Below are 24,670 nucleotides of genomic sequence, written 5' to 3'. Positions count from 1 at the left end.
GGCGAGCCTGACGGGGTACGTTTATACGAATTTCGCAATTAACTTCGCTCTTTGGGGACACCGCTATTGAACATTTATTTCTGCCGGAATATTTTTCTCTCTGCACTTGTCGAATCATCTGAAAAAGAATTTTTCAAAATGTGTCTCTTGCTTGCCTACAGTTTTTTCTAGTAGTGAAGAAGTGATCTTTAATCAGACATCACACGAGAAAGCTAGGTTTTTCTTTTAATGTAAACTACGGAGAATCGCTAGTTTTACACCTATTGATAAGGGGCTGCAAAAGCTGCGGTTTGTTTTAGTGTCAGCTGTTTACTATGACAGCCGTTTTTTGACCACCGCAAGGGTTACTTTGGTGGCTACTTTTTCAGGTTGGCGCCAGTGGCGAATCCAGACACTCACAATAGGCGGGGTCGCTTGAAGTAACACCGGAAAGTGGTCACTACTTATTTTGTTTTTACTGACACAAGAAACTCCATCATAGAATAAATACCATTAACGTGTGCTCAAAGGGTCCCACTCATTTCTCCTAGTTGGTGATAGGAGGTAGACGACAAGCACTGAAAAGAGGAGGAGGGAGTCCTGACAGACATTTAGGAACCGGGAGGGAAGACAATCGCTTCTACACCCCCCCCCCCCCCCATCCCCTCTGGATCCGCCGGTGGTTAGCGCCATGGCTACTTTCTGTCTACTTTGAACTTCTGTTTCGGCACATTTACTGGCGTTTTCTCCGTAAAATTTGAAGATAAAACAGCACTAAGATATTGTTACGGAGATGAAGTAGAGGAAGAGGTAGGACAGAATCAGCTAAGAGCTGCGCGAGTGCGCCAATCAGCCATTGTGACTCTTGCCTGTGGTTTTTCCTCTGTAAATGCATTTTGTACAGAAGTCACTGACCCCGTAACATATTGGTGAGAGGTGCTGGGTAACCATCAGGCAACGGAGCTCCGCAGCGGACGTCACATCGGTTTTCCAGCCATGGCCAATGCTGAGCCCTCCGCGTCAACGTCAGTGTCTCCGACGAACACGGCGTCGCAACCATAACGCCACTTAAGGATCCAGGTACATTCTGCGGAACCGATGACCTCGACGTTGATGATTCGTTGGCCATTTTCGAACGAGTGAGTGTGCCGAACAGATGGGATCCCAAAACTTCAGTTGACTAGTGTGCTGTTTTGCTTGAGAGGCAAGGCGAGGGTGTGGTATGAAAACAACGGAGAAGAACTCACAAGCTGGGACCAGCGCAAAGGAAATTGGCAAAACCACCAGTCGTAAGATCGCCCCCAAAAAGGAATTGGCTTGCCGTGCCTAATCCCCCACGGAATCATACCTTGAATATATTCAGACGTGCTGGCCCTCTGCTGAAAAGCCGAAAGCGACATGACAGAAAGTGACAAGGTCGGGCACGTCCTGAAAGGGATTGCCGACGACGCGTTCAGTCTCCTGATGTGCAAGGGCTGTTCCACCGTGGACGCGATCATCAAAAAGTGTCGTCAGTTTGAGCAAGTGAAAAGTCGCCGCATTCTGCAAACATTCACCCGACTTCCAAACACCGCTGCAACATCGACTTGCGAGGACCAGTCCGCACCACAACGTCCGTCGCCGCCGGGAGACCTGCCACGCATTGTTCGTCGCGAACTGGAAGCATTGGCGCCCTCGACGTTCTATTCGCGCAGTACTGATAGCACTCCTGTTACTGTTCCTCTTGTTCAAGCCATCGTGCGCCAGGAGCTTGAAAACATCGGAGTGCATTCCGTGTGCCATGTCAACGCGCCCAAAGTCAGCGAACGCCCTTTTGCTATGCCCTTTTTTGTTTAATTAAATGTATATAAGGAGAGGTTATTTTCGCGATGCCCTCTTCCAACCGACGGTTTTCTACACGTACTCGCAACTCGGCTGAGTGGCGAACTGCAGATGACCACCCTATAACGGCCACCGCGTTGGACATATTGCTCGTTAATGTCGCAACACATGGTCGTCGGCACCTCGTGCAACGACCAATATGACCCGTTTCGACGGTACCGCCCGCACTTTTTCACCTGCCGAAGAGTTCAATGCCGTTGACTATTCTCGCAACACTTGATACAGCCGCTCGCCTTCACCAAGTGGGCACCAGTATCGTTTGTCGCAAATACGTCGCCCATCGTCCTGTTCACCACAGCCACGGCGCTTCTCGTCCCCCGTGGATTCCGGCCGCATCGTGTCGGAACTGAGAAATGCAGCCCCCGGAGGTGGTGCTGCATTGACGACTTCCGCAGCAAATCCTCTCTCCGTTCCTACCAGACGAAGTGTAATAGACGTTAAAGTAGACGGCGTACCTGTACAAGCATGCACTTGTAGACACCGGCGCAAGCATTTCGTTCATGAGTTAAAGACTACGCACACGTTTAAGGAAAGTTCTGACCTCAGCGGCTGCACATATGCTCCGTGTGGCCGATGGCGATGGTTCTCAGTCTGTGCACTACCCGCTCAAGTATAAAGAACCACACTACTTCTGACATTTTAGCCGTGATTGACCACTGCCCTTATGACGTTATCCTAGACCTGGACTTCTTGTCAAATCATTCTGCTCTTATCGATTGTGCTACCGGTGTCCTTGAGCCACAGCTGCCTCAGATTGTCGCTGAACCCCCCACTGCCCTGCCGCGCCCGTGCTCTCTTCAGGATGTGCGGCTATCACCTCAGCAGCCACATACGTCGTTTTGACCGCGCAGCCACAGGTTCCCGATGGTCAATATGTCCTCCTTTCTCTCGCCGATGTCCTTTTGGAGCGCAACATCGCCATTCCCCATACGCTTGTGACTGTCACTGAAAACTGTACCTCGCTCCCACTACTCAATTTCAGCTTTTGCTCTCAAGTGCTTCCTCGTGGCTTGTTCTTGGCCAGCGTATCTAACGCTAAAGAATTCAAAATAGCGGCTCTCACCACCGAGATCAATTTACTTCAGTCTACTTTAGCTAACAGCACCTGTTCTCTGCCAAATCGTTTCTCGAAGATGATTGCACCTGACCTCAATCCTGCGAAAGCCAACGACTTCCATCGCCATCTCGCGTCATATATCGACATTTTTTTTTTATTTTGACGACAGACCTCTAGGGCAAACATCCAGCGTTCAGCACCGTATAAACACTGGTGACGCCAGTCCCATTCGCCGACGCCCCTATCGTGTCTCCCACACTGAACGCAGAGTTATCCAAGCGGAAGTTGACAAGATGCTCAACAAAGGTGTCATAGAACCATCAAGTAGTCCTTGGGCCTCCCCTGTCGTCCTTGTGAAGAAAAAGGACGGTACCTGGCGCTTCTGCATTCGCCATCGCCACCTCAACAAGATCACGCGAAGAGACGTATACCCGCTACTACGCATCGATGGCGCGTTGGACTGCCTGCACGGCGCTACATACTTCTCGTCTATTGATTTTCGGTCCGGCTACTGGCAGATTTCTGTCGATGAGATAGACCGCGAGATGATGGCCTCCATTGCACCGAATGGTTTATACCGGTTTAAGGTCATGTATTTTGGATTATGTAACGCCACCTGACCCGTCTCGCTGCAATTCTCGCAGTCTTCAGAACAGCCGGGCTACAACTAAACTCCAAGAAATGTCAATTTGGCCGCCGTCAGATTACCGTTCTGGGCCATCTTGTAAACGCCGATGGCGTCCAACCAGATCCCGAAAAGATCCGCGCCTTACGTAGCTTTGCGGTGCCATGTTTTACATCCGACGTCCGGAGATTCATCGGCTTATATTCATATACTGTCCTCGTTTTGTGAAAAACTTCGCCGAAGTTGCCAGGCCACTCACGGATTTGCTGAAGAAGGATACCACATTCTCATGAGCAGGCCCTGAGCAGGCTCAAGCGTTCACCACTCTCATCGGCTACGTAACTACGCCCCTTATACCTGCCCACTTTAATCCTTCTGCTGCCACAGAAGTTCGCACCGATGCCAGTGGCCGCGGTATCGGCGCAGTTCTCGCTCAGCGGCACCACGGCAGACAGCGCGTGTTAGCTTACGCCAGTCGCCTGCTCTCTCCCCCTGAGAAGAATTATTCCATCACCAAGAGAGAGTGTTTAGCTTTAGTTTGGGCCGTCGCCAAGTTTCGGCCATATTTATATGGTCGCGTGTTCTCCGTCGTTACGGACCACCACGCGCTCTGCTGGCTGACTTCTCTGAAGAACTCGACTGGACGTCTGGGTCGCTGAGCTCTGAGGCTCCAGGAATTTTCGTTTAGCGTCAGCTACAAGTCTGGCCGTTTGCACAAGGACGCAGACTGTCTTTCTTGTCATCCGGTGCACCCTCCTGATCTCGCTGCAACTGATCAGGAGAGCAGCGTAATGGCGTTTACTGACATCGGCGATGTGCGCATTGAACAACGACGCGATGAGTCAGTGCGCACTATCATCGACGCCATCCAGTCTGACAGCCATGACGCTAAATCCCGTATGTTCGTACTGCATGACAGCATCCTCTTCCGCCGCAACGTCAGCACTGGAGGTCCTGAGCTTCTGCATGTCATTCCTCGTTATCGACGGCCTGCCATACTTGGACAACTTCACGACGCACCAACAGCGGGACACCACGGTGTTTCCCGCACATACGACCGCGTGCGACGTCGGTTCTTCTGGTCAGGACTGCACCGCTGCGTGCGTCGATATGTCGCCACTTGCGACCTCTGCCAGCGCCGGAAAAGACCTTCTTTGCTGCCAGCTGGATATCTTCACCCAATCGAAGTCCCCTCTGAACCATTTCATCGCGTGGGATTCGACCTTCTTGGCCCTTTTCCGACGACGACACTGGAAAATAAATGGATCGCCGTCGCCACAGATTATGCGACCCGTTACGCGATAACGAAGGCCATGCCAACCAGTTGCGCCACTGACGTCGCGGATCTTCTTCTTCATGACGTCATCTATACACGACGGTGCACCCCGACAGCTGCTTACGGACCGCGGCCGCCCTTTCTTGTCCAAAGTCGTCGACGACCTCCTTCGATCGTGTGCTACAGCGCATAGTCTATCTACTGCATAGCTTAACTGAACGTTTCAACCGCACGCTCACAGAGATGCTTTCGATGTACGTCTCCGAAGATCATCGTGACTGGGACACCACGTTGTCCTATGTGACTTTCGCATATAATTCATCTCGACATGACACCACGGTATTTTCACTTTTTTATCTTTTGTGTGGTCGCGACCACATATTGCCATTTGAAACCACCTTGCCCCTCAAGCCATCTGCTTCCGAGCACGCTCGCGAAGCCAGTAATCTGGCTCACATGTCTCGTCAAGTTGCCCAGTCTCGTCTCAACAGGTCACAGCATAAGCAAAAAGCCCACTATAACCACCGGTATCGTAATATAACATTTGCCCCAGGTGACCGCGTGCTCCTGTGGTCACCGTGTCGCCGAGTGTCTCTCCAAAAAAAATTTTGTCCTGATACGCAGGACCTTACCTAGTCTTACATCAAGTTAGCGCCGTCAATATTAACCATCTGCCAGCTTTTGTTTCGCCAGTGCGCATCGAGGCACACAACGAGAGCCCCATCCGCGCGCATGTAAGGACACTGCTGACGCTGAAATTCTATAACGCTCATACCACAGTTTTCTACATTTACCTGAAGGAAAAACTGGCGTTGCAATCCGTTGGACGCATGGGAACGCTGCAATATGTCAACTCCGAACTTAACTCGGATTTCTATCGTTCGCATAGAGCCCGGACACCTCGAAGACGCATAGGGTTTATCAAAACTATTGATTTCTTACTGAATGAGCACGTATCAATCTACTTATTTGTTATCACTGCACAGAAACGAGTTTTTATTTAACATTGGAAATGTCTGCGTAGATGTACAATTTTCCGAAGCGCAGAAAGTAAGAAACGGCCGCTAAGCTTGGCAAGTAGCCAGTCATTTGTCTTCTTTTTTTTTGCCATTTGGCTATGCCGTAGAGGTGAGTTGACTATTATTTTAATATATATATATATATATATATATATATATATATATATATATATATATATATATATATATATATATATATATATTCAGTCCGAGACCCTCGCGTTAATGAACAAGGGAAAGAAGTGTATACTTAAGGGCTCCTTGTCATTAGACTTGGTGCCATTAGGTAGTCCACGAGGGATTATTGGTCAGCTGTCAGCTCGTAATAAGTTCACGTGCTACGTGACGCCAAACAGGCTCATAAAAAGAGTGTGCCACACTCGCCTCCATGGCTACAGGTGGCGCTGAATGCCACTCCCACGTTTAATTCACATAAAAACTCAATCAAATGGCTGGGGGGATAGCTGTACACTTGGTTCACTTGGTGTACACTTGGTTCTCATATATATATATATATATATATATATATATATATATATATATATATATATATGCGCCTTTGAGCCTCGATCAACAACAGCCAACACAAGCCTTGCAGACGCATATTCGCAGCGTGTCAACGGCACCCCTTACCCCTTAAGAGATTCGCGTAGACGGTGGCGCTGAGAAACTGCGGCTGAAGATGGACCGTTCATCTCCGATTCGGTTTCGCTGCTTGAAGCTGGACTGATATTATGGTCCTATCAATCTCGAGAAAAAGGCAGCTTCAAACATATGCGTGAGCAGGGTTCAGGGGAGGCGAAGGTTTGTCGCAACGTTCCCACCGCAGACTTTGCCCTCCTTGCTTGAACGTTTGGTGCTCCTGCTGAGTCGTTGGCGCAACAGCTCTTCCTATAGTACACAAACTGCGTGTAGTGGAGTTATTTATCAACTTATTTGCAACTTACCTGCAGCTTGGAGACCGAGCAAGGGGGAAAAATGTTGTGCTCGTAATACTCCGATTTACCTTGTAGAAAATCATATTATCTACTGTTAAACACTAGCAACTCTGTGCATAACGTAGCTTTTTTCTATGTGGCTACGAATTCAGCGCTAAATGGCGTGGCTGCTTTGCCTATACTTCTAGCTCGAGTTTTGGCTCCTCTTCGAATCAACCCAACCGCGGCAACTCAGGCCGTCGTTGTGCGTAACCGCACGAAATGAGAACAGACGAAGTGAAAGAAGAAAACATGATGAATGGGTTTTGAAGCCGCGTGAGAGCCACACCGGTGTTTGACACTCCTTCGCAAAAGACAGCCGTCAGGTCGGGCAAGATTTTACGTCAACATATATGAAGTAAGGAAGTGTAAAGTTTTTCTTTGTCGGACATAATAATATTAAAAACTGAGAGATAATCATGCATAATTACTCGTATAGGACGGCCTTAGGACGAACAAGACACGACAAGTGATGTCTTTCCTCGTTCGTGTATTTGTCCTAACCCATACAATTCGTCATGAACCCAACCAACCCACCCACCTTTCAGTTCGAGACTATGATGCCTGGGCATCATTTCCTTGACATCATTGTATGTTAGTTTTCGTTAACATGTATGTTGTGATCGAAGATTTAATGTGCACCAGGCGTCACATAATGCGAATAACGATTGTGTCCCACCCATTTTAAATCACTCAGCCATGATTCTTCGTTGCACGTACAAAGTGCGCATACGGACGCGAAGTTTCAGCAGAATGCTTCCCCTTACAACGCCTTACGTCTGCGTCATCACTTCAAAAGATTGGGTGTGATCCTCATGTGGTTTGTGCTGTGAAACCTATTTGCACTGGGAATAAAATTTGTTGGCACTCGTCTCGTTCTCTTGTGTTCAACAAGTTTGCTCAGTAATCAACCAGTAGCACAAAGCAAAATTCTGCTAGAACCTATAGACCGTGCACAGTGACGGGTTTGGTAGCCAGAAATCTGAAAAAAGTGTCCACATTTCGGGAGTGTCCGCAAAAGTATGCAGCAATCAGTTGCCATACTATGCATTTGCTAATGCGTAATAGAATTCAGTGAAATGAGCTCAGTAGCTACCTATAAGACAACAGAAAAAAGCTGTAAACTAAGACATATATACAGGTCGCCTCAGCGATTTATCGTGCTGAATGGGAAATTATACTTATTGGCACAACAGCGACCAAGTGTTTTTTGCCCAGCGGTTGCTGTGGTAGAACGGTAATTATGGACGAATTATGAGCTTCCACGGCAAACGCAAACAGTGGAAAAGCGTGGCACTGCTGTTAGACAATGGCAGCTTCTTGAAACTTCCAGCGAGCTCAAATGTATATTCAGGTATCCACAGTGGTCTTCGCCAACAGCGGGAAACAGCGCTGCGCAGAGGCCATGCGGTACTCCCTGCCAAAGTTGCCCAATCGTTGCGGAACACGCCACAAACCGAATTGCTGAGCTGCACTTATAGCGGCGCCACCTGTTGTTCAATAAAAAAAAAAAAACTAAGGAATGACATTACTTGTTGTATGTAGTTCGCATGCGAGCAGTGCATGTGTTTATGCCGCATAACTCTTCGACGACTCCTGAAGAGGCTTGGTGTTATTTCTCTGCAGCTGAGTTGGTGAGCTGTTGCGTCGGTTGGCTGTCCTATACGCAAATTCGTCCATGCATATGTTGTCTTGTTCGTGTCTCTCTTGTTTCTCACTAGCGGCAAAATGTCGTACAGTAAGCAATGCAAACTATATATAAAGGCCGAGAAGAGGCTCTCCTCCAGTATATTTCCGGTAAGAGAGCGGTTTAAGAACCCCGAGCGACTGCATTTTAGCACCTTTGTGTGCAGTTCATGGCGAGGACGCGTTTACGAGAATTTCACTGCGCGACTAGTGAGAGTCGCGCTCGTTCATAACACGCACGACAATCAAATCCCCGTTGGTGAAGGACGTTCATTGAGGCAGAAAACGTTATAGCTCCGTGTCCCGCCGTTGTTTAATCGACGCCGTCAGGGTGTGTAAGCAACTTATATGCGCTCGCTCAGCACAGTATCTACCTACCGCGCGAGTCCACACAATGTATACAGTTCATTTATTTTTTACGCATGTGGAAGCGCGCGCACGGTCATGCGTGCACTGCGTCAAGCCTCGAGTTTCGTCGTCCTTGTTCGCGCGTCGAGCTGGCATTGTCATCTCGGCATTGCCAACTAAGATCAACTGTCGATTCTCCGATTAACACCTCTGGGTGCTTTTTTAGCACAGAGCTGTCGCAATTACCTCTCTGCTTCGCCATTGCGCTTTGGAATGTTCTTCCAGATAGAAACGCCGATGATAACGAAGCAGTCCCATTCATAAAAAAAAAAATCAGTGCAATATTTCACTAGCTGTTAGTCAGAATTTGTTCTCGGATTTGTTGTTTTTGTATTCGTGCGTGTTCCTTTACTTTATGCTGATAAAAGCATAACTGTTTTATAGACACTCTTTGGGTAACTGCTACAAGCACACTTGATGGGTACCCACTACTCCATAAATAATCATAACTTTTGTGCAGTAGGCCAGCATTCAACATGCTATCCTCCGTCATTCTCCGGAGAAGCGTCGTATCTGCTACACACTTGGTAGGAATTTCGTGCAATTTTTTATGCAGTGGCTGAGGAATCATGCCGGAAGTGGGTATGTGCCACAGTTAATAAATGACCAAGAACAAGTTTTCTAATTGTTTGGAGCATTGGACGACCCACTCGTTACGCAGTTCGCCTTGCATGACGCGTGGTTGTTCCTTTGATGTTCTAAAGCGCTTTATTACTCATATTAACGCGAGTCCTTTCCTGACATCAAGCCTGCCCAAGGCCAAGCATCTGCGTGGCTCAGTGGTAGAATATTGGGCTGGCACGCAGTGGATTCGGGTTCGAATTGCATTGTGTCCTGGGTGTTTTTGCTAATATTTACTGAGGTATTTTTTTCTTATTTCTTGCGATACTGGTTACGGACACCGGCGGCGGCGAACAACTACGGCGCCGCGCGTGTTCTGATCTAATAACAGCTTTCGCTGTAAAACGCATCACAGATCCAAATGGTGCTGCGTACTGCCAGTGTGAGCAAATAGGGAGCAATGACAATGTACAGTCAAACTAGTTGTCTTATAAATCAGTGTTCGCATTTGCTTGCCCCACTTCGAGACCAACAAACATGCTCGATATAGGTATGAGCGTCGGCGTATGCTGCATAAGAAAGATACATCTCGCGCATTGTAGGAATCTCACGCGAAGCACTCAACGACATACGTGGGGTTCTTCGCTGGTTGGACAGAGGTCGTTGGCTTGCGCACACTTGTCGTAAAGGGTGGCTCGTTATATGACACAACGTCGACGTTAGTGCAGCCAGGGAAGAATCTCTCAATATGTGTTGTGACATGAAATGTGTGCACCCGTGCGGAAGACGCCAGCTTAATCGCAACGAAGCGCACGCCTCTCGGTGAGAGCGGTCGTCGTGGGCACTTGTAACGTTTTTTTATTTATATATTTATTACACCGCTATGTAAAGGCGAATAGCTAATCATGTGGCCCCGATGGGATGCTTGCGTAAGAATTCATTGCTTTTAAATTTCGAGTAAAGAGAGGCGATAAACACAAGAAGACGCGTGTTTATCGCCTTTGTTTCGTGGCCATCTTTCCCCGCGATTGAAAAGCAATGGATCCGAAACAACTTGGCCAACTATCAATCGTGCTTGCATCTATAGGGACTTTTTCCGTACCTGTTTGAAGCTGTGTGTTGGAATACTTAACCGGCGGGTAGAACGCTCGGATTCGACTCCGGCTTGAGACACGACATTTAGGCGCTACGTCTAGCGGAACGTTCAACTCGTGGGGAACAACGCCGGTGCAGGATTTTCCATGACAGGGGTTTGTTAATCGCCAAAATTGCGGAAGTGTCGCTGTGCCTGGGGTTGCGCGTCCTCTGTGCAGCCGTGACTGCCGGAAAGCACTCGATACCGTACGTGACAGCCAAGTCACGCTGTCCATGTTACCTTTGAAATTCACACGGCAAAGATGGCTGAAAGCCGCGGCAGCTTTTTGCTTGCCACTAGTCCGCGCCTGAAAAGCCCGCGAAGACAACGGAGAGAAAAAAAGTGCGCGAGGAATTTCTCCTGGTGGGAGAAAGAAGTCATAAAACAGGGCGCTCCGACGTTTCGACAAGTGGACTTCGGGAGTTCGAAGAAGACGAAACGTCAGCTCGAACACTATTCTTTGACCGCAGAGTTCGTGCCGTTTTTTAGGAAACCGAGTGATACATTTAGAGAGTGGGGGAACAAATGCAAGAAAGTTTGCACCGCCGTGTTGCTGCAGCAGTTGCAGGCACAACTTTTCACCATTTGGTGATATGTAAAAGCACGACCGGCTGCAACTTGCAGCCACTGCCTCACAATAAGCGAGTGTCGTGAGTAGACTGGAAAGATGTTTTAACGCAGTAGCGGTACAACGCGCGTCCGAAGAAAAGCAGTCTGCGTAAAAATGTGCAAGTCGTCGCAGCATTTTTCTTTCCTGATTTCCGAAAGGGCTTGGTGATGGGAAAGTTTCGTTAATTCGAGTTGATGACAACGTTCAACCCTGTGGGCATCTGCCCGGAAACAAAAATTTCTTGGTTTGATCGATTCTTAACTGCGTTCACTTGAGGTCCTCCCTCCTCGTGTAATGCAGAAGAGTCTTCACTGCAGTGGCGTAAATCAGAAAAGGGGGGAGTGGGGAAACACACATTTCGCTATGGAAACTATCTCGTGTTTGTGAATATTGTAGGTTTTATTATTTTATAATTAAAATTGAAATGAAATTGAAAAATTAACATGTTTTCCCGGCTCGCATAATTGCAAAGCGGCAGCTGCGATTTTCGTAGTTTCGCACGGCTGAGCGATATTCAACACACGTACGCGCTAAAGAATACCTAACCGTCAAGTAATTCATATACATTACTTCCAAGTCCCTTCCTCCTTCACGGTGTGGGAGCAAAAATGAATAAATAAGGTCTCGCCAGTGCGGCCTTTGGTGTGACGCGGCCAGCCGATCACAGCGAGAGTCTCCTCCTCGGGTTTTTGTGTCGGCGCAGCGGGTCAGCGGTGCTTTTTCCTCGTGGCCGGTTTTTCCTTTCGACGGCGACACAGCAGCCGCCGCACTGTGCGTAGCCTTGCAGCGTAGGATCGCGCGCGTCTCCAAGTGGCACAAAAGCTGGGTTCACTTCTACTAGTGTCCGCAAGCTCAAGCAGCGGCTGAAGAAGCCATTCAGATGAAAAATGCTGGCGATTCGTGACCATTCAAATGTGCGTGAAACAACGTGAGATCAGTTGAAGAAATCCTCAGGGAAGCGCTCAAATGAGCACAAAAGCTTTCACTGAAGAAAACGCGAGTGTTCGGCCTCGTGTAAAATCGGTTTTGCCATACAGATATCATCTGCTTTCAAAGTCGGAAAATTAAAAGAGGACCCTTGCATTTGTGTTTTTTGTCGTACTCATTTTATAGTAAAAAAAACACATAAATGTGGTTCTTAACTGTCCCCGCCATGGTGATGATTGACTTCTGAGGTCGCGGAATCGAATGCCGACGGCCGCGTTTTCGATGGAGGGGAAATGCTATAGGCCGTGTTCTTAAACTCGTGGTCGGAATCGTGTGGAGCCTTCCAAACACTTGCAAGGAATTTTGTGCCAATTGTTCATCCAGTGGCTGACGGCGATGAGGAATTTTGCCTGAAGTGGGTGTGCGCCTCAGGCAGGTGAACAAGAACAAGCTTTTGTAACTCGCCACTAATAACAGGAGAACAACAACAATAATGCGTTGGGGCATTGGACGATCTAAGCGCTGCCACGGTGGTCTAGTGGCTAAGGTACTCGGCTGCTGACCCGCAGGTCGCGGGATCGAATCCCGGCTGTGGCGTCTGAATTTCCGATGGAGGCGGAAATGTTGGAGGCCCATGTACTCAGATTTGGGTGCTTGTTAAAGAACCCCAGGTGGTCAAAATTTCTGGAGCCCACCACTACGGCGTCTCTCATAATCAAATGGTGGTTTTGGGACATTAAACCCCACAAATAAGTTGTTCAATAAAAATGCCTACTTGTTTTCCCTATCCCATATTATAAATGCATGCATTATCTTTTCGTGGTAGTTTTCAACGATAACGTGTCTCCAAGTGGCACAAAAGCTGGGTTCACTTCTACTAGTGTCCGCAAGCTCAAGCTCTTGTAGCGGCTGAAGAAGTCGCTACAAGCTTTAACTTTTCTTTTATCTTTTCGTGGTCATTTTCAACGATAACCTAGTTCATGATTTTGTTTTGCTACTACTAAAACCGTTTGCGTGTTCTTCAACGGCAATGTATAACCTATGATTTGCATGTCATTTTGTAATACCGGCTTTTTTTGTGTTTTCTATCAATATGAATCTGTGTAAACAAATATTCGTTTTCATATGCCTTCCCTGCTAATCTGCAACAATACTGCCACTCTCTGGTGAGATTCGCAGTATTGTTGAATAAATAAATAAATCATCATTGGATGACCCAATAGTCACACTATTCGCATTGTGCGACGACAGCTTGTTCTTTCACTGCTTTAAAACACTTTATAAATCGTACTAACGCGACTGCTCTCCCGACATCAAGCCTGCCGAAGGCAAGTTTGCCAGCAAGTCCCGAGCATCGGCGTGTACTGGCCCCCAGCGGACCCGAGTCCGAGCCTTACTGAGTCATTGGGCTTTCTTGCGTTGTGGTTACGGACAACTACGGCAGCGCGTGACCGGAGTTTTGATCTCATAGCAGCTTTTGCGGTAGCATTTCCAAGGAAGCGCCGTGTCGTTCCATGGGGAATATTTGTGCAAGCGTCGCGGGCGCAATCTTATCTGCCGCAGACGCTGAGCAGGCCTCCTCACGATTGCCGTTGTCAAGGGGCGATACGGCCGTGCAAATGACCAAAGTTCAGGGTTCCACCGACGCGCTACGACTTGTCGACGCAGAAAACGGGCCCGCGCTCTCGTACAATTATTCGTCTTCGCAGACAAATTCTTGATAGGTGGAAATTACAGCGTGAGTAAATAAAGTCACGCTAGTAAGATAAGATCAGCACCACTGAGCCTCTCTGGTGATCATATAATTGCATATTATCCGCTGACGATGAGAAAACAATACAGTCTGCAAGAACGAAACAGTCAAGCCTCATTTTTTTATCATGCAACAGTTTCAATTTACTCAGGGAAAGATTATCAAGGCGGCGGGAAATCGTGTTAAATTGGATTTCATTACCTAATATAATATCCTTGGGAGGCTCCTCATTCGGTCATCGTCACCGCAACACCTCGGTGTCACGTGGTCCAGCCAGAAATCTCGCCTACAACGTCATACAAACTCACCACGATTCGTAGGATGACGTTTCAATGTATTGTTATTATAACAGCGTCACTCAAGTAGGCAGGATTTTTTTTTTCCGGACAGGGGGGGGGGGGGGGGGGGTTCGACCGTACATTAAAGTTACACTGAAGAGCGGACCGATTTTCCTCCAATTAGTAAATTGCTCTTTAACGATACCAACAATACAGCGCGCTTGCCGTCAGTCAGGACACACACACACACACACACACACACACACACACATATATATATATATATATATATATATATATATATATATATATATATATATATAAGGGAAAGTGTATACATGAGGACTCGTTTTTCCGTGTTTTGACACAATGCTGATGAGATCTAACAAACAATGCCAAGGCAAGTATAAGAGAAGTTATTAGACCGAATTGTAATGTAAATGTGAAGAAAGAAAAATGGGTGAAAAGATAACTTGCCGTGGGCAAGAACCGAACCTCCGACCTTCGAATAACGAGGGTCTATTGGTCAGCTGTTAGCTCGTAATAAGTTCACGTGCTTCGTGACGCCACACTGGCTCATAAAGAGTGTGTCACAATCGCCGCCATGGATACTGAAGGCGCTGACTGACACTCCCACGTTTAAATTCACATATGTGCCCATTAAGGTGGCTGGGAGAATAGCCCCCGTGGTAGCTCAGTGGTAGAGCATCGATTGCGTTATTCGAAGGTCGAAGGTGCGGTTCCTGCCCACGGCAAGTTATCTTTTTGTCCTCTTTACTTTCTTCACATTTACCTTACGTTACTTTTCGTCAGTTTCGCTTCGCAAAGGAGCGCGGGATAGCTAGCGCCATCATGAGGGCATGGAAAGCGAGCCGTCAAATGCGTGAGTGCTGTGATGTTTGTGTTGGCGGCTAGTCCTCAGATCATCCGCTGCAATCACACCGCTTTCTAGCTTGAACGAGCTCCCAGTACTCTCCATAAGCTTTCCGCGCTGCTTCCGCTGCACAATGAGCAATATTTTGTACCCTTCAAAGGGTTGGACGAGCGATTTGGCTTGTTATGACTGGCAATGCATGAATCCAGCCTGCAAGAGACTCTCATCGGAGTGCTCTCCCGACGTGGTCCGCGTCCTGCAGGAACGCAACAGGTGTCTGTGTGCGCTGCAAGAAACGCGCATCAGCGTCGCTGGGACACAGCCTGTAATTCTAGTACACTGTACAGCCTGCATCGTCTGCGGTGGTGCCTCACAATGGTGGCAGATTGTAGTTCGCGTCCGCGGCACTAGGGGCGCCCTTTTCTGAAAAGGGTGCCCCTTAATTAAGCCACGTGGAATAGGTAGGCTTGCTTTAGGAGCTCACGGGAATACACCAAATCAGGGAGTACAAGGTGATATGGGATGGACATCATTTGAGGGCAGGGAAGCTAGCAGCAAGATAAAATTTGAGAAGCGATTGAGAGAAATGGAGGAGGAGCGTTGGGCTAGGAAGGTTTTCAGGTACTTGTACATAAAGAATGTCAATACAAAATGGAGGAAGCGAACCAGGAAATTGACTGGTAAACACTTAGGAAACAGCAGGTGGCCAAACCAAAAAGAAATATCGTTTAAGAAGAAAGTGAAGCAAACGGAGACTGACATGTGGAGAATTGGCATGATTAAGAAGTCTGCACTAGAGATCTATCGAACTTTTAAGCAGGAAATTGCCAAGGAAAGGATCTATGATAATGCTCGGGGTAGTTCTCTACTGTTTGAGGCCAGGATAGGAGTGTTGCGAACCAAGACGTATCGGGCCAAATCCGAAAGGGTAGACACAGTATGCAGTGCGGGTGGAGAGGAAGAAGAAACTGCCGAACACTTGATAATGTTCTGTAAATGGCTTGAACCTTAATATTTCAGGATGATGGCGCAGAATTTTTCAGAGCACTGGGGTTTAGGGACAGGGAGGGCAAAATAGACTTTGAGCGGGTAGAATTAACTAGAAGGAAGTTATCTGATTGGTGGCTAAAGTCAAGACACGACTGAAAATTAAACCCTTCACTGTAAAGTACGAATCCTTAACCTCACTATTTAAAGGAAAAAAAAGAGAAATCTAGTGGTTAGTTCACTAAGTATAACGGGTAGGTGGCGTTAGCCGCCGCCCGATCTAAAGGGTACAGCCACATCCATCCATCCATCCGTCAAATGACGAGGGGCCGGCAACCTGCGTCCCTCCAAGTCACTTCCTATCTGAAGGCCGACGTGGCAGTTCTGACCTGAAAAAACGATTTTCGCCAGCTACATTGTGACGCGCGTGCAGGTGACTGATCTAATTATTTTCGATTCGCATTTTTCTTTCTATTTGCCTGCAAAGTCCCCCACCATGCAAACTACTCCTCGAAAGGTTGTCGACCCCCAAGTTAGACCATAGAAATAACTTTCAAGGGAATCACTAAGTTCACTGCGCATAGCTTATGTAGAAAATATAGTTTTTGCCAGATACAGCGTTATGTAAAAACATTCCTTGAAGCTGCAGACCGACCTTGACTGGCAGAGCCTACATAACACAAGTCCAGCTTCCGACATTAAAACCTGGCGGAAGATGAACACACCAGCTTTTTTTTTTTCTAGTGTTGTGCCTGCATTTCTGTCCATTTTGCTCGGTAACACTAATTGTGCGTCGTAGTTTCCTGCGGAAATGTGGGTCTAAAGCACGAGCTGCAGCGTGCTGGCCATCAACACTCCGTGTATGCGCAGACGTTGTTGCATTGGGGTGTCTCGATGCGCACCAGCCTACTGGAGAGGACACGCGCATTGGTCGGAAAGCTTAAAAAGTGCCATCAACTGAGTAAAGTCGAATTTAAGCGTGACGTACTCACCTGTGCTCCCCCTAGCGTCGCCTAAAAGGAGTCTTCTGGCATTTTGGAAATCACCATCGCTCAGACACTGCGGTGCAGCACTTAATTGTAGTTGATTTGCGGCAGTCTCTACCAGCGATGCATCAGCGTGTTCGTGCACGTCATATGCGAATACACCTAAAGAACCAATTGGTAAGCGCCACTCGTAGTCACGGCAGAAAATCAGTTTAACCTCATAAACGATTGCGCGACACCCACTCCCCGTTATCCGAGACCTAGGTGAAAATGTGTAACTGGGAATCAAAATGGTTTCAACTGGCATTAACTGGGATCGACTGCTCCCAGTTGCAGGCCAACTAGTTTTAGCTGGAATCAGCTGGGAACGAATGCCAGCAGAACTTTATCTTTTCATCGGAGACGAAAGTCCAGACCACTTTCATGCACGAAATATGCGAAAATGTCAGCTGATTTTGAACGATCTACGCCGGGGGACACCTTATTCGGCTGCCATCGTAGTAGCTCGAAAGCAGACAGCCCCGCCGTGGTGGTCTAGTGGTAAGGTACTCGGCTGCTGACCCACAGGTCACGGGATCGAATCCCGGCTGCGGCGGCTGCATTTCCGATGGAGGTGGAAACGTTGTAGGCCCGTGTACCCATATTTGGGTGCATGTTAAAGAACCCCAGGTGGACGAAATTTCCGGAGCCCTCCGCTACGGCGTCTATGGTGGTTTTGGGACGTTAAACCCCACATATCAATCGATTGATTTGATTGATATGTGGGGTTTAACGTCCCAAAACCACTATATGATTATGAGAGACGCCGTAGTGGAGGGCTCCGGAAATTTAGACCACCTGGGGTTCTTTAACGTGCACCCAAATCTGAGTACACGGGCCTACAACATTTCCGCCTCCATCGGAAATGCAGCCGCCGCAGCCGGGATTTGAACCCGCGCCCTGCGGGTCAGCAGCCGAGTACCTTAGCCACTAGACCACCGCGGCGGGGCCCACATATCAATCGAAAGCAGACAGCTGAGATCAAACGAGTTGCATGCGTTCGAGCCAGCAGCATAACGCTGGCTTGACTACGCGGTCGAGCGTGTGGTTTCACCAATACGTCTGTAGCATTGTACGCATGGGCAAAGAGGTTGATCGCTGGAGGCTGCGCATCATCGATTAAGTTGGCCGCTCGTGTCGTCTCATGTTCTTCCCTGGCGTCTGCTTGATTATTTTTTTTATTGTAACTTTCACATCCATGTAACAAAAAACTTCACAAACACTTGTTTGGTCCCATAGCCTAATTACCAACGCTCGTGAACCTATCGGACGTGTCTAAACCGTATGGCTTCGGGAGGCCTGCCCTGGAGAAGTACACTCACAGAAAAGGAAGGCTTTGTTTGTTCTTCTCTAGCAAACTTGCCCAGCGACGCTTTCGTCGAGGATGTCTATGCTCTGCCACACATTGTGCGGCACTAATATGAAGTTATCGTGCTCACGTGACCGCGAGATTTTCATGCGCAAAAGGGGTATGTACTGACGTCATCCGCGGGGCCGCCATCTTAAATGTCCGTGCATTCGCAAAAAAAAAAAAACGCTGTACGCACTTTGCGCGACATCCGTATGGCGACATGGATGACTATAGATGCACGAACAGCACGAACGGCGGCGTGTTCAAACAGATCTCCAAAATGGCGCGGCGATAGTGTGGCCCCCTTGCGGATCACGGCTCAGTGCATACCCTTTCGCGCGCAATACGAGCGATGTGGACCGCGTCTGCAATTCAGGCCAGCGCCGAGAGGATGCCTACGGATCTTGTTCGTGGCTGAGCTTCGCTCATGAACGTTCCGCACAAGTCATTTATTGTGTATCTGCGTCTGCAGCGCGTGCGCGAGAGAAATATGACACCACACACAATGGTTTAATAACTTAAACATCTTGTATTTTTTGCTCTCAAAATCTATCTCTTGACACACATGAGCACACACACATAAGTAAGACAAACCTCTTTGTAATACAAAGTCTCGATTTTTTTGTTGGTCTCATTTTTTTTTAATTATTCGTACTGTTGTAAGACAAACAGCAAATGTGCACACATAACAGGAAAAAGAAGGAGGGGCGGTAGCTATAAATATAGAATTTCTGTTCTCGTATCGCTATTGTACAAAAAATATATATATCTATGTGTATATATGCAGTCTATATTACTCATACTGCAAATGCTGTTAAGGCCACTTGGAAAACAGGCGTATGGAACAGACGTGTGTGCACACAGGAATGCTCGGCACAATTGGTCCTCGAGTGCTAATACTACTCGTCGGTGCGCCACACAGAGATATAAAATGGCGGTCAGCTCTGCTACACACCTCCCGTCTGGTCCACAAATAAAAATAAGAAAACAAACCTCGAGAAAGGCACTTGAGGCAAAGACGAAGCGGTCTTGTCGCTATGACGGGGCGGTGACAAGCATCACACTATTTCAAAGACGTCACATTACTCTTACTTTTCCAGCGAACGTACTGCACTCCACAGCAATTGTCTGCCATTCGATGTGGCAGCAGCATCTATCACAACGTCTCGTTACTGGACTCTACGAAAACATGAGATCCCCCACCCCCTGTTGTAGTTTGGAATGGCACTGCAAGCCGAGCATGTGGCTCCCTGGCTGCTTCAACGACACCACGCAAGGATTTGTATTATGTCTACCTTAAACGGTTACATTTTGGACATTTCCCTGCGTCATAGAAGTCACTCTAGTGAAATGACGGCAACAGGGTCTCCCAAGGAACCACAGTCTGTATGCTTTATCTAGTTTCAGAGTAGACACATCTACATTATCCACAATCTCAAATAGAAGTTGCAATTCTTCGTTTGGAAAGTTAATCTTCCTCTCTGATAACAGAAGGATCATTGACACAGCTGTCGTGTTCGTTTTGAACACACAGCTCACCTAAAAAAACTTTAGTCATTGCTTAGTGATCGTGTGGGTGTCTACTCCTAGGCGGCATCAAAGACTCGTTTTCTTTGAAAAAACTTTCAGATGGCAGACAGTGGGTTTTTTCGGTGATTCTGTTGTCATTGCCTCATTTCATGCTCTGCTTTAAACTAACAAGCCCTATTCAAGCTGTTATAAATCCTGGTTAAAGGAGGTTGCAGGAATCCCTGGTTAGAAGGCACCGCGGAAAATAATCACAAGGATCGCTGGTTTGAAGCAACAGGAATATGACTGGCACGTCCTCGATTGCGTGCAACTAGGTTCAACGAGACATTGTATAAATAAGTTATTATTCTCACCCATCATTCTTGCAATTTCTTAAATAGTAGTCAGCTCAGACAACAACATCTGACCTGAGGGGCTAAGACATAACTGCTCTGACATGCTTTCAACAAAAATGCTTAAGGCAGTAGAAAAACCGCGGTGATCCAGTGACTCTTTCGTCACCGTGGCTGCTATAAGGCTGGCAACAAAAGCACGCCAGCCGTTTTTACCACAGCTGAGATCTTGTAGTGTGTGTACTTCATCGGTTTGTGTCACTACTTTGAACAATGTAATCCCTTTGACAGCCTACGATGCGAGTCTTAAATAACGAGATGATCTCAAAAGGGACAAGAAATGTATGAATGACAACATGCATTAGTAGAAGACTGCATTTAGCTTGCCAACCCCCACATTGATGCCAATAAAGTTGATTGCAAATCAGTCATCAGCAATTGTGAAGAACACATAGCTGAACAGTAAAGCTGATAGCCGAAGCCTTTAAATATCAGAATCCTTCTATGCACAAATAAAGAAAACCAGCATAATTTAGAAAAAAAGCATAGAATCTGCAGCCTTCAACACATTGCTTCTGTGTTAATAAAAGTTTACAAGTGGTGCCTGTCAGCACAACAAAGTGAACAAACTGATTCCTCTCTTGGGAGGGCCAGAAACCTAGGCTGGAAATGAAAGCAGCCAAAAAAGGCCTCAATGTCAATAAATAAATTAAATTCTCATTAAATACAGAAGTACAGCAAGAAATGTAAACAAGAGCATAACAGCAGCTTCAATGAGGAGTCAAACATGCAAGCACCAACTAAACTTTACGTAAAAAAAAAAAAAAACTTGGTCTATGGCATTTGCGGCGAGAGAAACGAGCCGAGTCAGCAGCCCGCCCTCGACAGATCGCAAGAAAGGTACTCAAGGCTTATCAGTTCCCAGAAAACAAGTAATAAATAAGAAGGAGCTCACAGAGCTAAATATCCCTTGCCTGGTACCAGAACCGGTCAATTTTCTCCTCAAAGCCTATTTACAAAGTCTGGGACTTATTCATAACCTGACATCCAATGCAAGCAGCTTACTTGAGTGAAGCCAAGGGAGACAACATAACATCTTAAAAGAACTGCAAGTTTCAGTGCAAAAAAAAAAAAGGCTAAGAAGAACCAGACATCCTCGTGGACTGCAAACACATTTTGCTCTTAACAACTTGACAGAACGATGAAATAGTACAATGAATAATAATATAATTATTATAATATTATAATTAAATCAAATAAATACGACAGATACAGGAAGGCATGGAAAAAGCAAAGAGAACAACACAAGCACACTGAATAGTTTGTAAAACCTGAAAAAAAGTAGCGCACAAATAAGAGCCTGTCTTTACCCATACACGAGAAGGCACAATGGTGACGCTCAGCCAAAACATAAAAGCTAAAGAGCTTCCTTTTCATAATAAACGTTAAAACCAGGCTGTATACACAGCTCATATAATGTAACAAAAATATTCTGGCACTGCCTTGACAGTGCTTGAGAAAGCATGATTTCTGCACAAAGAGGCTGGGTATTATGGCAAACGTGTATTGGACTATGGAGAAGCGCCATTTGTTGCTGCTCCTTCTCTCTCTCTTTTCAGAAGGCTTGGTCCTCAGGACTTGAGCGGTGTGCCATTAAATATTTGTAACAATAAAAGTATTCGCACACGCCACAGAAAATGGCAGCCCCAGGTCCACGCTGCCAGACCGAAATGCCCAAACGTGAAGAAAGCCAGTGTTCCACCAGCACATTTGTTTCGTCTTGCTTTTGAGTAAAAAACACAGCGTGCGTGTTCTTGCCTACAAACTGAGTCAATGACTAAAATGCTTTCGCTTCGTCAGGCCTGCTGGGGAACACAATCTGAGCCGAACTGCACATGAATGAGCACAAGTAATAAATAAGTGACGTCCTCGATGTGATTATGATAATGCTTTTTTCTGGGAAATACTCGCGGCTCTCAATTAAAAAAAGGGTAGACAAATGTGTGGAATCACATCGGGTTAGTTGGCAGATGCAGTTCAGGCTCGATTTGACTGCGCACGCGTCAATGGTGGGCAGGCAGGGACCTGGGGGTGGGCGGGGCTTAGTCGCGGCCGGCCAGCCTGTTGAAGATGGGCAGCCTGGTGAGCGGCGAGCTGCACGCCGCCGAGACGCTCATCGAGTCCAGCTCGGAGCCGAGCGAGTCGACGGGCGACGGGGGTCCCTCGCGGTTCTGAGCAGCAGCAGCCGGAAACTGGAAGGCGCTCTCGGGCAGCGACAGCGCCGAGAACACCTGCGAGGAGGAGCCGAATCCAGGGGAAGTGACGAGCGTGGCCAAGTCCTGCGAGAACGAGAAGGCCGTCGAGGGGGCGGCGGCGTAGAAGGCGTCGTCGTACAGGGGGCTCGAGGGCGGCGACAGGTCGCCCGCCGAGCCGAGGCTGCCGAAGCTGCCCACCGAGAGCGCCTTGGGCCGCGGCGGGTTGATGTTGGTGAGCAGGCTCTTGCGCGACTCGTCCGAGTTGTGTATGAAGTGGCAGCGCGGCCCGTACGGGCAGAAGCCCGCCGTGTGGAAGGTGCGGCACAGCTCGGTCTTGTACTTCGGGTGCCTGGCCAACGTGCGCAGCTCGTGACCGCCGTGCGCGAACTGGCACTTGTCGCCGTACTTGCAGGTGCCGCTCTCCTCGAAAGGCCGGCACAGCTCGGTCTTGTAACGGCTAGAGTTCTGCGCCACCGACGACGGCGGGCTCGTCGGAGTCGTCGGAGACGTCGGCGGGCCGCCGGCCAGCGACGGCCTGCTGCGGTCCACGGGCTCGCTGTAGCTGCGGTCCAGCTTACGATGGGTCGTGGCCACGCCCACCAGCGCACCCACCGCGTTCACCATGTTGCTGGCGGGGACCATGCGGCTGGCAGGCGGCTTGGGCGACGTCGTCCTGAGCACGAGTGGAGGCGCGGCCACCGAGGACGTGGAGCGTCGCAGCGCTGGCGCCACCATTCCGCCGCCCGATGTCGAGTGTCGCCGGGTCTCCAGCATCGCCTGAGGGCGCGGCGCTGCGAAGTTGCCACTGTTCTGCAAGGAGGAGAGCACACGGTCAGCACTCTGCCACTGCGCTACGCGTTCGAGCATTTGGCTCGATTGAACCGGGCTGAGAATTGTTATCCGAGCGTTCACAAAGTCATCGATGCCGCCGCTTCTCCCTCATTAGCACCTTCCAAATGACCAACACAATAACAGACCAAAGCAACGGACACCACCTCATTCCCAGCTGTTGAGCGTACCACAGCACGCGCCTCAAGGTAACACACACGCTAATACACGAAGCCCGTCAAATGTTGAGTCGAGCACTCGAATACTCTCGGAATCGCCTCCGAGAGTGGCAGTTCTACTTACTTCCTTCGAGTCTGCACGGTGTCTTCTTTCGTCAGCGTATCGAACGGTACGCGCACACAACGACCACCGAAAGTCGGCACCAAAATTTATTCGCTCGTATTATCCTTAGGCTTGACGTCATGTTCTTACCCTACGTGGTTATTCCACTACGACGAAAATCGTGGAAAGTGGTACCTTTCTAAGCTTGTTTGTTTTGCACAGCTGACACACTGCGCTTATGTGCTTCCGATATTCGTATACCCTACGCATGTATGACGACGATCGTGAGAGAACAGTTTTCTCGTCAGGTAGGCACAGAAATGCTTGCGCGTTCGATATTCTCCGATACCGAGGCAGGCACGCGTTAAAATGACGTTTTTCCTCGTGCTTTCACCCCTAGCCAGTTTTGGGGTACAAGAGATGCCGTCCTGACCCAGTTCGTGACGAGCTAAAACTGGGCGGCGAGAAGATCACGACCGCGTCGCGAAACTCATTGTGTACACACGCCAACCGATTTTTGAGGCCTTGTTACGGCGAAACCGCAGCAGCACGTTTCTGGCCACGTTCATCGGCGAGAGCGTTTCGTCACACGACGGTTCTACGCACACGGTATCGGAGGGCGTCGCCACACAGACTCTCGAGCCACGCCTAGTCTTTAGCTTTCAATTTTAGTTTAACAAATCTAGCCATACGTTTCGACACCCGATCGGTCTCTTATTTAGGGGGTTACTGCCGGGCCGGATTGCTTTTTAGTAGTGGTGCGTCACTAACATTAAACTCTGATGACGAACGGTGGCTGTCTCTTGATTTTACCGTCAACCAAAAGACGCATTCAGACGCACACAGTTCTCAGGTGAGCACGGTTAAGGGTAACCTGTGCAAAAGTGCCGGAACAAAGCACAGGTACAGAGATTCCCCACTTGTTCCGTCTCATCAGGCCAGAAATAAATCTTACTGCCGACAGGTATATGCCACAAAACAAGAAAAAGCAATGTCACGGCGTCACACTGCCCCGCATTAGCACAGAATTCACT

At 48.2% G+C, this 24,670-nt stretch overlaps 2 protein-coding genes across 3 annotated transcripts in view; one reads left to right on the top strand and one right to left on the bottom strand.

Annotated features, from left to right (window-relative positions):
* The window catches only part of Pdrg1 (Pdrg1 prefoldin-like subunit), a 203,672-nt gene that overhangs the window by 72,046 nt on the left and 106,956 nt on the right, over positions 1–24,670 (top strand). The gene's annotated exons all lie outside the window — the stretch shown is intronic.
* LOC119163930 (mRNA decay activator protein ZFP36L2-A) overlaps positions 18,919–24,670 on the bottom strand; it is a 61,294-nt gene continuing 55,542 nt past the window's right edge. For both annotated transcript variants that reach the window (XM_037416003.2, XM_037416002.2), the window contains exon 2: positions 18,919–23,336. In XM_037416003.2, the coding sequence (XP_037271900.2) occupies positions 22,374–23,336 (963 nt within the window). In that variant the 3' untranslated portion in view covers positions 18,919–22,373. The remainder of the gene's footprint in view (positions 23,337–24,670) is intronic.

The sequence above is a fragment of the Rhipicephalus microplus genome, chromosome 8 (genome assembly GCF_043290135.1).
Source record: "Rhipicephalus microplus isolate Deutch F79 chromosome 8, USDA_Rmic, whole genome shotgun sequence".
Classification (NCBI taxonomy): Eukaryota; Metazoa; Arthropoda; class Arachnida; order Ixodida; family Ixodidae; genus Rhipicephalus; species Rhipicephalus microplus.
This window is presented reverse-complemented; position numbering and strand designations above follow the sequence as displayed.